The following is a 17,485-nucleotide window of genomic DNA, read 5'->3' on the forward strand; positions in this document are numbered from 1 at the left end:
CAATCAGTGTCCTCTCTCATCAGTGTTTCTATCTCTCTCTCCCTCTCCCTTCCTCTGTCTCTAAAATCAATAAAGGAAAAAAAAATTTAATAAAAAAGAATTCGTAATAGGCGAAAGCACAGTTGCTGGGAAGTAGAAACCACAACAGCTATCTTCCTGCATAATCTATTGGTTATTAAACTTTGCCGCTTTCTGAAATAAAGGAGACTTTTGAAGAAGTCTTGAGAACCTTATACAAAGTCACAAGAAATCTGGAGGAGAACTCTGAAAACGTACATCCAAACGGAAGGGCCAAACAGAGACCGGTGCCCAACAAGAAGGATCTTCGTCAGGTCTCTGCGTCTTCCTCCGGCAGGCCAGCCCTTAAGGGAAAGAGGCCTGTGGTTTTCTTTGGGGGGATGAGAAACAGGGTCCCACTCCACAGGGGAGAAGGGGAGGAACCCACAGCAAAGGAGGACAGTGTCAGGGATGGCTGGAGCCCGAGCCTCAAGGAGGTCAAAGGTCATATGGAAAACGGCCTGGACCTAACAGTGACCCAGGGGTTTACAAGGGATCCCTGCAGGGGGATCTTCACAGAGACCCTCAAGACGCAATCTGCAGACGCACACGCTCCCACGCAAAGGAAACATCGTGGGCACCATGAGACGCCCAGACGACACACAATGTGCCTGTTTTTATGTCAGGACACTAGATTTGACAAAATAATTTTTTTTTCAAAAATGTGGATCTATTTCCATAAAAAGTCTTCCAAAACCATAAGAAAATCAAGTCACATGTAAGTCTCTATGGTAAGCCTTCCGTTACATGAGGACAGTAAGACGACACAGAACCAGGGCTGTTCCGGGAATTCTGGGCCCCCCGGTTGTTAAGCTAAGACTGAAAAGCCAACTCATTCTCCCCTCGCCTCGAAGTGGATCCCAACAGAAAGACTGAATGTGCTAAAACTGTTTCACTCGCTAGCTGAAGAATTCTCTAGTAAGATATGCAATCCCTTTAAATATTCGCAGGCAGCTTTAGGGGTTGTTCAGGAGGTAATGGAAATAGAAGATTCTAAATAAATAATTAGTGATTTCTGTGGGCAGGTTCTTCCATTATTTTTCAGTATTTAACACATCTTAGCGAGACACTAGACAAGTGTCCTTTCCGGCGTTCCCTCTTCTCTCTCCTCCTCCCTTCTCTCCTTCCTGCTTGCAGAGGAGCCACACTCTGAGCGGTGAGGTGGGGGACCTGAGCCTCTGTGTGCCCTCCTTAGTGGGAGACAGAGCAGCGCCCAGATCCTCCCTCACCGCACAAGCCCCTGGAGGCCTCGGTGTGTGTGTTTCCTTCGGCTGTACTTCGGTAAAAGATTACATCTGAACAGACGAGACTCGCAACAGACATCTGTTGTTTTGGCACCAGCATCCGCTTCCCTTCTTCATAACTGCGTCCTGCTTTTGCTTTGGGAAAACGCCCGCATTTCACCCTCCTGCCCACAGGGGCACCGACTCCCACCCCTGATCCAGGGAAGCCGTGCCCCAAACCTCACACCCCTTGGGCAACAGGACCGGGTGCTGGGTGCGCACGGGGCCCCAGGAAACAGAGCTGCAATGCCGCTTCAGCAGAGACGTCCGGGGCAAAGACGATGCACTTTTCCTACTGCATTTGGAGCAAGGAAATTGGACCAGCACCCACCAACGGGCACAAGGGGATAGAGCTTAAGAAAGTAGCCAACTGCCTCAGAGGCAGTAAACTGCAAAATACTCTTATTGTTACAATACCTAGTGACATTGTTTAAGCCCTAATTAGCCTCCACCCCGCCCCCCCAGGACTTCTCAGATACACAAGCCATTCAATTCCTTTCTTGGTTCATATCTTACCTCTAATTTCTGTGTTCTAACCAGAAGAATCCTAACCAATCGAGTTCCACAGCTAAAGCCACGTTTCTAATCAACAAGAAAATTTCTCTTTAAACATGCTCTAATATATTATTTTAGGCAATTTCTTCCTCCTGGTGAATGAGAGGTAAAGAGGCTGATAAGAAACACAATCCCAAGAAAATCTAGGAGCACCAAGGCCAAGAGTTGAAGGTCGCCTTAAAGAAGGTCCCTCAATATAGCAACTCATGAGTGAAAGACAGCCGGTCAGGACACTGCTGTATTCTAAGGACATCGGGGGCTCGGGGGAGGTCCGGGTTTGCTGGTTGAAACTGCCATGCAACTTTCACATCTGAAGTGGGTAGTGCACCAATTATCCGGCACGTGTGTTGTAATAACATCTCCTAATATTAAATGTCTTGACACGTATCCATGGTCACATGTCTGCTCACAGTGTGTCCATACTCAGATGGTCACAGGAATGCCAAGAAGGAAAGAAAAATGCCACCGGGCAATATTCTCTGTATCCATACACACACACACACACACACACACAAAAACTGGCTAAGACATGGGTACTAAAGAAAAAAGATGCCCGGCTGCATTTGAGTGTGTTTGTTTTGCACATGCTGTAAACTTCTGTTCTGAGGCCTATTTACTGCTTACTGAAGGTGACCCTTTTCTAAAGGCTCTGCTATACAGGGCAAATACTCCAGGCGGCCCCAGGCTGGAAGGAGCCAGGAGTCACTGGCGCTTACATCCAGGAAATGCCTTACTGTGGACACACCCTATGTCCCGTAACTACCACCTAGTGGCCGTGTGCTTAAATACCAGGCACAGCTGAGTGCTACAGAAACATCTTAAACTGACCTCAGCAACGTCAAGGTCATTTGTTGGCACCAGATCAAACAAGATCTTCCCATCAGAATGGGAGAGTTAAGAACCAGGAAATTTAGACACCTGGGTCTTAATTTGGGTGAAGTTGAAGTAATTATCAAGTGTAGGAAAATATTAATAGCAACCCTGCAGCAATTTCCAATGAATGGAGCTATTACCACCAGGAGTGACCAGGCTCAGTCCAGGTGGTACAAGAAAAGGCCACGCTGAAGGGATACAGTCAAGCAGAGGCCTGAATTAAAGGGAAGAGGGAGCCATGCTATTATCTAAGGAGAAAGCTATATAGGTGGAGGGAGCAACAAGTGCAAAGGCCCTGAGGCAGGGCCATGTCTGGCTTTGCAGGCACAGAAGGAAGCCAGGTGGTTCCCGCAGAAGAGCAAAGAGAAGAAAGCAAATGAGTGTGGTGGAAGAGGTGGACAGTGTCCAATGCTGTAGGGCCTGCAGACCATGATCAAGATCAGTTGTTTTTGTAGGTTGACAAGAAGCTATTGGAAAATTTAAAGTAGGAGCATGATGTGGTTTGCTTTAAAAGGATCACTTCCTCTAGGGACTGTGTGAAGAGCTGACCGTAGGGGCCCAAGAGCATCATCATGAGTAAGAATAGAAGTCTACACAGCAGCCTGGGCAAGCCATGAGGGTGGTGCCAGACAGATGGACACAGAGAGAGAGACAGACAGACACACAGAGACATAGAAATGTAGATAGATGATAGATAGATAGTCACATACATATATAAATATACACATACAGCTATGTGTGTGTGTGTACATATATATGTATATATGCCTCCATCTCATAAACACATTTATAGTAATGAGAGTATTTCAAATTATTAAGGAAAATTATTGTTTCTTGTGTAAAAAAATCAATATAGACAAGTACATCTATATGGAAAAAAAACTGTAAGAGTAATATTCATGATTGAAGTTTAGAAGATACCAAAGTCTTGGTATCAAAATATACCATTTGTGAACCAGGTAAATTTCACATGTTCTAAAATATCTGGTGACTTCCTAAAACAGTTCTGTGTTCCAACAGCAAAAGTGTGTGTGTGTGTGTGTGCGCGCGATGCCTTCTCAATTCAGTTCACCCTCCAACTGATTTACTTCTTGCCAGGAGAGAATAAAAGGAGACACGGTATGATCACATCCTTGTGTGACTACCTTAGCAGCTGTCCCCTGACCCCTTCGCCCCTCCTTCCTGGGCACAGACACCTCAGAACGTCCCCAGGCTTCTCTGCAGCTAGACACGGCCACGCAGTGAAGTCGCCCAGACAAAACGAGAGTTTGCTTAAGAGGAAACTCTTCCTGGGCTTCCGCCCTCACCGTGGTCCTGCAGCGGGAATGCACGTGGGTAGAATCCCAGCTCTGACCTGCGGGGGAGAAAGCCCACTGAGGCAGGGAGAGCTTCCCAGCCAGAGGCAACGTTGCCCCAGGAAACATCTGGCAACGTCTGGAGACCTGTTTGACTGCTAATACTGGGGGCGAGGGCCGAATTCCTGGCATCTGGGGGCTAGAGAGACCCTCCGAGATGCCCCGCAATGCCCAGGAGGCCCCACAACAAAGACCAACCACCCTGGCCCCAAACAGCAGTAGTGCTGACGTTCAGTCAGCTTAGTCTACACCGTGCTTCTCAGCCTCTGTGCACAGAAATTACCTAAAAATCATCTAAATGTAAATTCTGCTTCAGAAATGTGAGACAGGGTCTGATTTTCGGCATTTCTGACAAGCTACCTGGGGGACGGTGGAGCACCAAGATGGAAAGACACGAACGCGGGTCTCTGAGCGATCCCTGGAGTCCCCCTCCCCCTCCATCCAGACTGGCTGCCATCCCATGCACACCTCTGCACGACGCTTGTCGCCGGCGCCCCTCTCCGTGTGTGGTCGCCACAGGGCGCACAAACCGTGAACGTGGGCGAGAAACCACCAGTCTGGCTGAAGCCGCTGTATGCTGGGTCTCTTGGCAGCAACACAGGTTTTTACCCTAACTAGCACAGTGACCGTCCGCAAACCGTGCATGTTTACATCCATGTTGCTGTTAGGCAAGAGATCCTGAAAGCCCTGGAGGTGCTATTTTCCCGAAAGGAAGACAAAGCAAAGGGAAGAAAAAACCAAGAGCGCAACCGCTAGAAATGTGTGAGGAGAATGTATTGCTACAGTCACAAATGACCACCAGCAGCTCTGGGCCAAAAGGGTAAAGTCCACGTGTCAGCGGGGCTGCCTTCTTTGAGGCTCGAAGGAAGAATCAAGCAGTTTCCTTTCTTTTTCCAGCTTCTAGACGCTGCCTTAGTTCCTTGGCTCGTGGCCCCTTCCTCCGTTTTCAAAACCAGCAACAGCAGGTGGAGCCCGCCATGCTGTCATCCTCAGGTTCAAGCTCATCTGCCTCCTTCTCCACATAAAAGGACCCTGTGCTGACACTGGGCCCGTCCAGATGACCGGGATAACCCCCATCTTGAGGGCAGCTGGTAGCAATCACAGTTCCACCTGCAAGCTTCCTTCCCCTGAGCCAGGTGATCAAACCAATTCTCAGGTTCTGGACATTAGGATGGGTTCTCTTGGAGGCATTATCCTGCCTTCCATAGTTTAGAAGGTGGGCTAGCCAGGCAGCCAGCGTGGGAACCCCTGACAAGGTGCACAAGAGAAAGGGAGGACACGTCAATGGGCAACAACATGAGTCTCTGTCACCTCCCAAGCGCCGCCACTTCAGGGCAATCCTGAAAAGCAGATGTACCCTCGAGCTCTCTCCGTCTTTTGGGATAAAAGCAGATGCAGCAATGGTCACGAGTCAAGTAGAACAGTTACACAGACAGGGTGCTCTGGGAATTCTGGGGATCGCGGTCTGCCCTCACTAGCTTTGATATCCACGGTCCATAATGTTTCTGTAAATTAAACTTCTTAATCTAACTTTATGATAAGAGTGCCTGTCCTGTATTTCAGGTACTCCCTGGAGTGCAACATTCCAGAAAACCAATTACCAGGGGGATTCATGCAAACGTGTGTGGATTAGTAACAAGTAACCTAGGGAGGCAAAGCAGATCCAGCACATCACCATTATCCTATCCTTGCAAAATCACTGCGCACTTACTAGAGGCTGTTTTTCCCACTGCAGAGATGAGGACACGGGCTCAGAGGCTGAATACTCACCTATGCACACGAAGCGAGGCAGACACAGAACTCAGATTCAAATCCTTAATTTCGGACTCCAGGTTCAGCTTTGTTTTTCAAAATACCACAAAGCTCCAAACAGTCCGAGTGCCCTATGACAGAGGCACTCACTCAGGCAGTTTGACTTCAATGTTTCCTCTGCTCCTGGGACACCCACACCTGTCACCCACCACAAGCGCTTCACCTGGAGGCACGGGGAAAGGTGTACCTACACCTACAGGGAGTAACAAATCAAGCACAGGGCCTCAGCGGAACCGTTTCATTATTAAATGGCAATTACGCCATTTTAATAATGCATTTAGAGAAACATAATCCCAATTCCTCTTGGGGCACAAGAGTCTATCAGGAGCAACGAAGGCTCCTCGGAAACTTTGGCAGTGACAGCAACACAGCCCAGAAGCCAAGAGCCACATGTTAGTGAAAAGACACCTGGCTTGTGACAACCTGCTCTGTGACCCCGCGACTGTCGCTTCCCTTGTGAGATCTCATTCTCTTGATTTGTTAAAAGGGACTTTTTGAGGCTGCTGTGTGGGATAAATGAGACCATGCCATGTTCTGTAGGGACCTTTTAGGGAGACTGTTGAACCCACACAGCTTGTCTGAGTGGGTTTCTCTTTCTCACGCCCAAAATAATCTTGCAAAAATAGTTTGAGAAAGACCTTAGAACAATCCCCAGCCAGAGTTACCAAAAGATGTGTTCTTTCTTTCCAGAAGTTTTTGGAAGACAACTTAGCACATAGAGCAGTGGTTCTCAACCGGTGGGTCGCGACCCCTTTGGAGGTCAAATGACCCTTTCACAGGGGTCGCCTAAGACATAACAGTAGCAAAATTACAGTTATGAAGTGGCCACAAAAATAATTTTATGGTTGGGGGTCACCACAACTTGAGGAGCTGTATTAAAGGGTTGTGGCATCAGGAAGGTTGAGAACCACTGACACAGAGGGTACGCCTTTCATTCATTAATTCACTGATTCATAATTAGTGATTAATAAGGCACCATTACTGAGTGCCTGCTATGTGCCAAATACTGTTCTGGGCACTGGCAACAGAGGAGATGGGCAAGCCCCCTGGTCCCACACAGTCTACCTTCTCCTGAAGGAGAGAGACGTGACCAGCGTGGTGATGCACAGCAGAGCACACTGTAAGGACACAGGGCAGCGGACCAGGCTCAGATGTGGAGAGGGGAAGCTGGGAAAGGTCTCTCTGAGGAGCTCAAAACTGAGCCACCATCTGAAGGATAGATAAGGGGACACCTTCATCTTAGGGCTCAGGGACAAAGTATTTCAGGAGGAGAAAACAGAATTAAAAGGCCCTAATGTGGGAATGAACCTGGTCCCAGAACCGAAAGGAAGCCACTTCTGTGTTGGGACAAGACCCCGCAGTGAGCCTGTGCTGTGGGCCTGCCACTCGGTCTGCACGCAGGGAATCCAAGCTACTGGAGGGCAGGACCGCTCAAGACTGACCACTCCGCCCGGCTGGAGGGCAGCGCCATGGGAACGAGCTCCGTGACAAAAGGACCTGCTCTGTGTGTGGGGTCATACGCCTGTGTTGGAATCCCAAGTCCACATTTCTAACCTCCTTGTGCCTCAGTTTCCTCACCTGTAAAATGTGGGCAAAACAGTACCTGTCTCATCAGGTCCTTGTGAAGAATGAATGAATCCACTGCTTGGAACAGAGCCTGGCACATGTGAGGACAATGTATGTCTACTGCTGTCCCCGCTACTGTTACCACCTCCAGTGTTACTACTGCTGCTACTGTTACTGCAGCTACTGTGTAACCATTGCTACTATTGCCACCGCTGTTACTACCGCTGCTACTGTTACCACAGCTACTGTGTTACCATTGCTACTGTTGTCACCGCTACTGTTACCACCACCAGTGCCGCCACAGCCACTGTTACCATCACTACTGCTGCTACTACTGCCACCATTATTGCTGCCACCTCTACTGTTACCACTGCTACTGTTGCCACCAGTGTTACTACTGTTGCTACTGTTACCGCAGCTACTGTGTTACCATTGCTACTGTTGCCACCACTACTACTGTTGCCACAGCTGATACTGTTATTCTTTCTGATCCAAATCTTCATCTCCCTGGTGCATTAAAAATAACCATCTCTTGTCCCTGATTTGTTTTTTGCTTTGTAACAACAGGAATGAGTCTAAATTCACTAATTTACATGAACTTAACTGTTAATCCACACCTGGGCATAGTCCACCACCCCTACATTTGAGATATAAATCAGTCAACACCCCCCACACACCAAGGATTTATAACACTGTTTTTGAATCTGAAAAGTAACAGCTGTCTGACTATCCTCTCTTTGCTCAAACAAGACATGGAAAGTAAGGGGATCCTGTAAACAAAGTCCAACATTTTGGCCACGTCCAGACCATCTTAAACACAGGATCAGTCTCAATCTAGCAGCAGAGAACTTCAGTAAAATGGGTGAGGGACGGAGGGGGGGGGGTAACCAAGGGACGAAAAGAAAGAAATACTACCCTAGAGCAAAAGGTCTCTCTCCATTCACTCCTCGTTTTTAATGCTTCCCAGTAAAGTATTAAAATTTTGTTTTTATAAGTCCCTTGCAATTTTGACTGAATTTATTCCTAGATATTTTGTTTCTTTGGTTGATTCTATAAGTAGAATATTTTCTCTCATTATATTTTCAAAATTGCTGGCATACATAGGCCTATGGGAAAACCATAGATTTTGCATAGTAATTTCTTTGCCAGTCACTAATAAATCCTATTATTGTTCCTAATAGAGTCATTGGTTACTCGGGTTTTCAACAAAGAGATTAACTTACAGGAGAATGGTGATAATTCTACCTCCCACTTTTTTTATTCTTTTCCTTATCTACTGTATTATTTATTAATTGCTGAGTCATGGTAAGAAACAGCGATGACCATGGGCATTTGGTCTTGTTCGGGAGTAGTGGGAGTGTTTCTAGTGTTATACCACTAAACATGATGCTGGGTTCAGGCATGACCCTATCTTATCAGCAGGTTGTACTAAAAATCAGAAATAGATGTTTAATCTGGCCAGATCTCTTTTTAGCATCTATAAAACAAATCCTAGGATTTTTCTCATTTACTCATATTAAGAATAAATCAAATTATTAGATTTCTGTAAGATTAAACCATCCTTCCATTCCTGGAGTGAATCCCACTTTGTCGGGACTTTTATGATCTTATAATGTAATCAGTTACTTGTCCGCTTCTCTGGTGCATGAGCTCTTTCCGACCACTGGCCACGAATGATTCCTGTCTCACCCAGCACACAGTTAACTATCAATACATGTTCAATGAGTGAATAAACAAATGACTAAAGAAAAGGCACTGAACCTCCCAAATTAACCATCTGCTCCTCCTCCTGGGATAAAGTACTCAGAGAGGTCTCCTGCCTGTCCCGGAGCGGATCTGTGTATGATCATGAACATGTGCTTAATTGACCCTGACCTCTCCTGGCAACAGGACCCTGAACACCTCATTCTCTATGGGAAATGTATTTCTTATGGTTTCAGGACTAACCCTGCTTCCCTCTTCCCACCGCCACCCCACCCCAGGGGGCGGCTACACCACCAGGCTTGACGCGAGTGCTGCACAGTGACTGGGTTAGGAGCGGGCCCACAGCCCAAGCTGGGCCGCAGACACCTGCAGGGGTTTCTTACAGAAGCTCTTAAGGAAAATGATTTCCAAAAACAATTGATACACATAAAATACGCTTGTCTAGGGTGGCTGCTGCCACCGTGCCTAGAATGTGGGGAGACAACCTATCTGGGAGTGAAGCCAGGTAGAGACCAACATGGCAAAGAGTAGAAAGAGACAGAGACCTGGTGACATCATCTGAGGCTCTGGATTCAGCTTTTCCGAAAGCCAATCGCCCCTCAGACTTCCAATAACTTGCAGATTTGTGTTTATAATAGTTTAAGTTCAATTTCTATCATTAACAACCCCAAAAAGTTTCTTAATTCACATGTTGCTTTGTTTCCCTGTAAATATGCTTCCACGTCCCTAAGTAAAGGCCGAAAGCAAATTTTAAAAGAAGGCAGTCCTAACTAGTGAGTATTTTTACTAGTGAGTATTTTTTAAAAATTCGACTGCTTGCTTTTAATTAATGGCAAGATGGGCTGACAGGCTTCCTCAGTGAATTATAATTTCAGATTGAAATTCCCAAAACGGTTACAGAGGCGGTTGTTAAACCACAGAAATCGATGGAATCAAGTGATTACTGTAACAGCACAGTGGTCAGTCTGTTCCAGAACATCATCCGCATCCAGTACGTAAAACCGAAACCGAAGCCTCTCAAACTTTCGGACATACAGCCTGAGAATCATCCTTCGCCTACAGTCCCCAGGCCTCTCTCCTGACTTGACTGAAAAGTAAAACTAAAAATAAATCATGTGGCGATGGCAAGAGGACACCGGAGAACGCAGCCGCCGTCAAGGCGGGGGTTCGCGGGGTCTCCTTGGCCAGCCCTGCAGTCTCAAGTGCTTCTGCTCTGCAGAACTGCGCGAGCACGCCCTGTCCAGCGAGCGGCACGGATCCCACTGCAGGCTGAACACGTCAGGTGCCCAGCTGGGCCTGCCCACTGCCACAGCCTATCCCGTGCGGAGAGTCCTGGCTGCATCACCTCGTGGAGTCAGACTCTTCTCCTTCTGCTCAAGTTACAAGAGACCAAATTCCGGAATCCAGTTTTGATTATTCTCTGGAGTGCTACTCAAGAGCTGCTTCAGGGTTTGAAATCCCTCATTCAGACATAATCTTGAAATAAAAGACTATATTCAAACGGAAAATGCTTTATAGCTTTCTCTTTGGGAACTTCAGGACTGATAAAATAAAAGGAAGGAACTGCAGGAAAACGAAGAGAAAAGCAAAGCAAAGGAAAAACTGGGAGAGAAAGAGAAGGAAGAAGAGGAGAGGGAAATTTGCTGTCACAAACTCTGTGTGGGCACCTTAAATGTCATTTTATTTCATCCTCACATAACCCCTTGGAATTTATACGGAGCCCAAATGAAGAAATTGAGGCTTGGTGACATTAAGTAACTTGTCCAATATCACACAATGAGGATCGGTGAATTCTGGCTCAAAGATACAAAAACATTCTCCAAACAATGTTGCTTCTACGCTACCCTTTTCTTCCTCTGAATAACACAGAAATTTGTTCTAGAACCAAAGTATTTTAATGAGTGAATGGGCAAGCCCTATGGAAACAATATTGCCTCATCATCTAAAAAACAAAGATGAGGGAGAGAGAGATTAATTTAAGTAACTTGAGGTCAGGTAGAACTAGTACATGTTGAGGTCAGGTAGAACTGGTACATGGCAGAACACAGCCTAGAACCCAACTTCTCTAACTCTCACCAGAATCCATTTCATAAGCATAATTTCTCCATACAGGTCAGACATGGGCACTCCTGACCAGTGAGTGAACAACTGAGAATCTTCCCACCTTCCAGAAAATGTTCATTGGGAACAAATAGGAAATTTATTTGTGAATTGTCTTTTTCTGCCTCAGTGAGCCTGTTTATATCTAGCCTCTTTTGCTGTTGTTGCGAAATATCTGGGAGGTATTTCCCCCATGCTGTTGCAAGATGTGGAGGGGGGGGGGATCTAAACTCAAATAGCACCTGTAAGCAACAATTCCGGCAAGTGCAAAGGGGCAGGGTGTGCCAGTTACTTTCGGAAATGGGTTTAAACCAGAGGTTGCAAATGGGTAGCCCGCTGGCCGCATCCAGCCCACTGGCGGGTTCTGTTTGTCTCACAGGGTTGGCCCACACCACACTTTTAAGAAATTTCACTCTGTTGCCAACATTAAAGAAACAGGAGATTTCTCATTAAAACCCAATTTCCAACTTTTTCTTGTCAAGTGGGAGATCACGTAACCCTGATGCCGCATCTGCCCCAGGAAAGAGCAGCCGGAGGTGAGCGGTGGCTGCCCCTGGGGAGAGTCTGCACCCCCAGTCTCTCCCCACCTCGCTCACTTCACCCCTTCGTAGGATCCCCTGGGCCCTCGGCAACCCTTGGTTTAAAGGTAAAGCTAATATAGATCGCAAAGCCGATCCTTATTAGACTTTTCCCAAAAACATCCCCAATAAAGAAACATTTGCATCAACATCATGACAGCCTGACAGAAAGTAAAGCTCATGAGACCAACATGATCTGAGACCTGGAAAGACCCAGGCTGGGCCCACCTGGATTTCTGCTCTAGGATACCCATTTTTGTTTACAAAATGTATTTACTTGTATGATTTCATTTATTCTTTCCAACAATCCTGCAAGGAAGGAATTACTCTCAGATAAACTGAAGCCAAGTGATGGTAAACCAGTTATCCAACCAAGATCATCCAACCAGTACATGGCAAAGCCAGGTTTTGAACCCAGTTTTGTCCAGCTACAAAAGTCATGCTTTGGGAATAATAAAAGAACACTTTGGAAATCCTTGAGGTTTATTTCTACCTCAGGGCCTTTGCATTTGCTGTTCTTTCCACTTGAAAACCTCTCCACCCCGATCTTCACATGGAAGAACCTTACTCCTTCATTTCACTTATATCACATCCGCAGGGAGGATTTCCCTGATCATTTGATTTGAAGTAACACGCATGTGCCCCAATTACTCTTCAGCCCCTGCTACTCAGAGTGAGGTCCAGGGACCAGCAGTATCAGCATCACCTGGGAAGTTACAAGCACATGATCTCAGCTCCCCGCAGACCTGCTGAATCAGAGTCTGCAGCACTGCTCTGCAGGAGCACTGCCCAGTGGACATAAAATGTGAGCTGCAAGTGTAACTTTAAATCATCCCGCGGCCACATGAAACAGGCAGAGAGACCGACCTGCTGCCTTGCTGTCTCCCCATCCACCCTGTGAAACGTCGGTTCCAGAAGAGCTGCTGGCTTACCTCTCTTGTTCCCCCACATCATCCCATCCTGGAAGCAGACCAGAGCACGGTAAATATTGAGAAATGACTGTCGAACACAAGAACGAAGGAAGAAGGCTTTCCAGTGCTTGACGTGTGGCCGTGCAGGGCAGGGGAAGAAACTCTGCAGTGAGGCCGGTGTGGTCAGCTCACCTGCAGGCCAGCTGAGACACCCTGAGCAAGCCGTCTGCCCTCGGGAACCACCTGTGCAACAGGACTGCCCCTATTACCCCCCCAGCCTCAACACGACGCTTGAATGTCATAATACGTCTGTAAGGCACTGACCACCACCTCAACAGGTGCTCAGTAAATGCCAGGGCCTCGTCCTCCTCCCGTCTCTCCAGATACCCACGTGCAGGTGATGCTGGTGACCGCTTTCCTCTGGGGAGCGTGAGGGTGACTGTACCCCTCTCCTGCGTGACTTACCCCCAGCCAAGGGACCTGTGTGTTAACTGCTGGCATGAGGACAACCTGAAACCATGCAGGGTCACTTCCCGTCGCCCTGGGGCTGAGTGGTTTCCAAAAGGCAAAGTGGTCACGGTTACTGTCCAGTCTCAACCACAAGGGAGGCTGCAGCTCCAGCCGCCTTGTCACTTTGATGGGTTCTGCCATGGCAGGCCTGCCACAGGGTCCCCTCCCCCAGAGGAGTTCAAGGCCCCTGCCCAGGAGCTGGTGTCAGCTCGCACTGACAGGCCGCTGCAGCTCTGCACTTTCACTGGCGGGGTGGGGGGTGGGGAGGCTTCATCTACCCCACACACCCTTATTAATGGTTGGCCTGTGCCGGTCCCCAAAGGAGGCTCGCTTCTCTGTGGCTGTAACACGCACACCCTAATCCAGGAGGCTATCTTGCCCTGAAAATCTGAGGCACATGTTCTAATCCCAAATGTGTTTTTAAATCACATTAGATCAACAGCACAGGAGAAAGCAAAACCCGGATTTAGACACAACCGGAGTGACACGGAGGGAATAAAACAGGGAGGGCTGCTGGCTGGGTAGGGGAGAGCCCAGGCTGACTCTGCTGAGAGCGGCCCCTCCTCCCACTCCCCTCCTGTGGAAAACACAAGCACCAGGAACACTGCAGCCTTACTGGGCCACTGGGAAGCACACCAAAAAGAAAAAGAAACAGGTAAGTGAGGAGGGGGAATTAAAACCTTGAATTAACCAGAGGCCCCCTCACCCAGCAGACAGACGAGTCGATTCCAGACAGAATACGTGGTGTTCGGGGAGCAGGGGGAACCACACCAGTACAGAGGCCACCAAAAAACGACGGAGTCACACGAGGGGACCGCGAGCAAGGGGTCTGTCCTGGTCTGAGTCAACGCCACGGCTTCCTCTCTACAAACCGGGGTGGGTGCCCTCTTCTTTCACGGAACAGAGACGGGACCTGAGACGGAGCTAATGAAAATCCCACAGGTGCCCTCACAGCACTGCTGTCCCTGGTAAGGCTGGAGAGAGAACCCAGCGGTCCCACATGTGGCTCCCGTCAGTGCGGGGCTTCCTGGGAGCGCTCCTCACAGCCAGGCGTGGGTGGCTAGGACTCCCCGTTTGACAGATTCATCTCCAGCACTTCCGGTCACAACACTAAGCATCATAGGGATCCACCAGTGGCGGGAGCCTGGGGCAGGGGCTCCGGGGCAGGGGCACCTGTGGTCCTCCACTCCCGTCCACATCTCTGCAGCACAACAGCTGCACGGGCAGCTACCAAGCACGGACACCCAGCCCCAACACCACAGGCTGAAATCATTCCACAGCCAAGTCCTGCCTGCCAGGCAGTTGATGCGCCTTCTTTTCCAGCCTCAGTGTAAAAAGAACGTCGGAAAATCAGGATCATCTCTCTTTTCAGTCAGAAAAATTCTGCAGACCGGACCACGGAGCTTCCTGACACGCATCCCGCCCCACACTCTTCATCAACTTTATTTTAGGTCATCTGACTCAAACACCCCCTTCTGTTTCCCGCTGCTGCGAAACTACCCAAACACATTTTGGAAAGATCTGATTTCTATGCCACTCTCTCCCCAAAAGGGCATTTGGCACTTCTTACAAAGATACCCAGCTTGAAAATTAGGCTGGAACAAAAAGCCAGTTACTCTCATAAGGCCAAAGCTGCCCCCACAGGGGAAGCCAGAACCTTCCTGCGACCAACTGAACACCCCCGCCCCAGGTATCATGCTCCTCTGTGGTTGCATTATTCATCCTAACACCTTTGTAATGATAACTGCAAACTGGAAGGCATGGTTTGTGATGTTATAGATACTGGTTTTCCAGTTAAATTAGGCATTTGCTGTTTTATGTTTTGATAGGAAAGGGCTGTTTGAAGCCTCCTGAAATATTGCAATTAGTTCTCTCTGTTGAAACAGACACAATGTTAACAGACACATTTGCTATTTCCATTTAATGTGCAGGAATGTTGATGCCAAAGTGTACTTCTCTCCAGCTTACGAAGGAAGAGGCATGTTTTTAAAAGTGGTGGGGGTGGGGGTTGGGAGGTTGGGGATCAATCACAATATACATATCATATGTTTCTGAAGTTATTATTTCTAAAACTTCCCAAGACTGTAATTTAAAGTTAGAAAGTCCATCTCTTCAACAGGAAAGCAACTTGTTAGGAAACAATCCCTATTTTACCTATTGGCTCTGTTAAGATGATAACATCACTTTAACTGGCATAGCCTGTGTTTCTGTTTGACAGTTGCAATTAATTTCTGAGATGCAACAGAGATGGGGCCAGCCATCCAGATCTGTCTTCTCAAGAGAGATAAAACAGGAGGAAAGAGGGAAAGAAAAAAGGAAAAGCCAAGCAAAGGAGGTTTGCATCTGGGCATCCACTCTCACCAGAGTGGCTTTTTGAATGTTAGGGATGGCAGGACGCTGGGCTGATTTGTTTTACCTGCGCTTAACTTTCTAGTTCCCTCCTCTGCCTTCGCTCCCGCTGACGGAGAGGATGGGGTGGGCGGGAGGGAGATGAACATCTCTTGAAAAAGGGCAGGGGTCCAGAGCATCAACACTCAGGGCCCCATGTCACGTCGACAATGATGCTCCAGAGTCAACAACAACCCAGTGTTCATTCAGCCAAAAGGGGATAGAAAGTTCTGGAGACGGAGAACATCCTCAGTCTTGACTAGAAAGCCCAAACTCGCTAGCACCATCTTTTTAACTATTCCCTGTTCATTTTGCTCTAATGAAAATACAACCTGAAAATAATACTTCAAATTGAATTTCAACCACGCAAATTCGTCCTAGGGCGATTTGGAGAGATTCTGGATCTCAAAGCCCGTTAGTCACCATAGCTGTCCTGCCTCAGTCCTCAGCACCCCCAGCACAGAAGCGCGGCGCCCCACGAGAGCCTGCGTGAGGGAACACTCCCAGGGCACGAGGGCCGGGGACTCCTGGACATGGGGCTGCGTAGGTTCCGAATGCAGCTACCTGGACGAGGAGCCCAAGCAGGCAGAGCCCGCTGCCTCTTCCTGTCCTTGCCCTGAAATAAAGTGATCCCCAGCTGGCCCCCAGCCCTCTCCACCGCGCCCTCGGCAGCCCCGCCACGGTTCGCAGAGCCCTCGCGGGGCGCAGGACCCGCAGGGCAACACCAGGACTTGCCCCGAGTCTCCCCACCGCCGAGCCCGGGGTCCTACCTGTACCACTCCAAGCCCTTCTCATAGTTCCTGTCGAAGAAGTGCGGCTCTACGCCCACCGCCCGCACGTCCGGGTGCACGCGGATCGCCTCCAGCAGCGCGCGGGTCCCCCCTTTCTTGACCCCGATGATCAGCGCCTGTGGCAGCTTCTTCTCCCCGTAGTCCGGGGTGCTGGCGGCGCCGCCCCGCTCGCTGCTCCCGTTGGCCGCCCTCCGGCCTGAGAGCTCCTCGTCGGTGGTGCTGGACTCCTGCGCGTCCCTCTCCAGCAGCGCGCTCTGCGCCGTGCCCATCTCGCTGGGGGCCGGCGGGGTCCGGAGCCAGGCGCCCCCTGCGCCACCGCCGCCGCTCGCCAGCCCCCAGCCGTCGGCCCCAGGCGCGGCGGGCTGCTCGGGGGGCTCCGGCGGCTCCACGCGGCTCGCGTTGTCCGGCCGCGGCGCGGGCGGCTGCGAGGGGGCGCCGAGGCGCACGGGGGGAGGCGGCAGGGAGGGCGGCGGCAGGCTTGGCGGGGGCTCGGCGGCGGCGCCCGGCGGCTCCTGCAGCGCCAGGGGGAACTGCAGGGATCCCGAGCCGCCCAGGAGGCTGTAGCACAGGTAGGTGACTGACAGGGACAAGGTGCACATAAACAGCAGCTTGCGCGCCGGCGGCCCCTTAGCCAAGGCGCCGGGCGGCGGCGGCGCGGCGAGAGGTGGAGGCGGAGGCGGAGGCGGAGGAGGTGCGGGCCACGGGGCCATCGCGGCTCCCGGCTCGCGGCGGCGGCGGCGGCGGCCCCCAGCGCTGCCCGGACATGGTTTCAGCCGCCGCCCCCGCCGCCGCCGCCGCCGCTGCCCAGCCGCCCCGGCTGCATGAAGCGACGCCGCTGCGCCCCCGGCCCTGGCCGCTGTCCCGCTGCGCCGGGGGGAAGCCGGGCCGCATGGCCCCCTTCCCCGCTCTGCCCGCGGAGTCCGGGTGGCCCCCCACCACTCCCCCCTCAGCCTCTGGCAAGGGGACCGAGGGGGGCGCGCGGACCCGCCGGCTGCACCTGCT

General features: G+C 50.0%; 1 protein-coding gene across 1 annotated transcript in view; it reads right to left on the reverse strand.

Moving 5' to 3' along the window:
* HS3ST4 (heparan sulfate-glucosamine 3-sulfotransferase 4) overlaps positions 1 to 17,193 on the reverse strand; it is a 377,245-nt gene extending 360,052 nt beyond the window's left edge. Inside the window, exon 1 of the mRNA XM_036280669.1 lies at positions 16,463 to 17,193. Within this exon, the coding sequence (XP_036136562.1) occupies positions 16,463 to 17,193 (731 nt within the window). The remainder of the gene's footprint in view (positions 1 to 16,462) is intronic.
* Positions 17,194 to 17,485: the final 292 nt, after the last annotated feature.

This window comes from Molossus molossus, unplaced genomic scaffold, assembly GCF_014108415.1.
Source record: "Molossus molossus isolate mMolMol1 unplaced genomic scaffold, mMolMol1.p scaffold_m16_p_3, whole genome shotgun sequence".
Taxonomy (NCBI): Eukaryota; Metazoa; Chordata; class Mammalia; order Chiroptera; family Molossidae; genus Molossus; species Molossus molossus.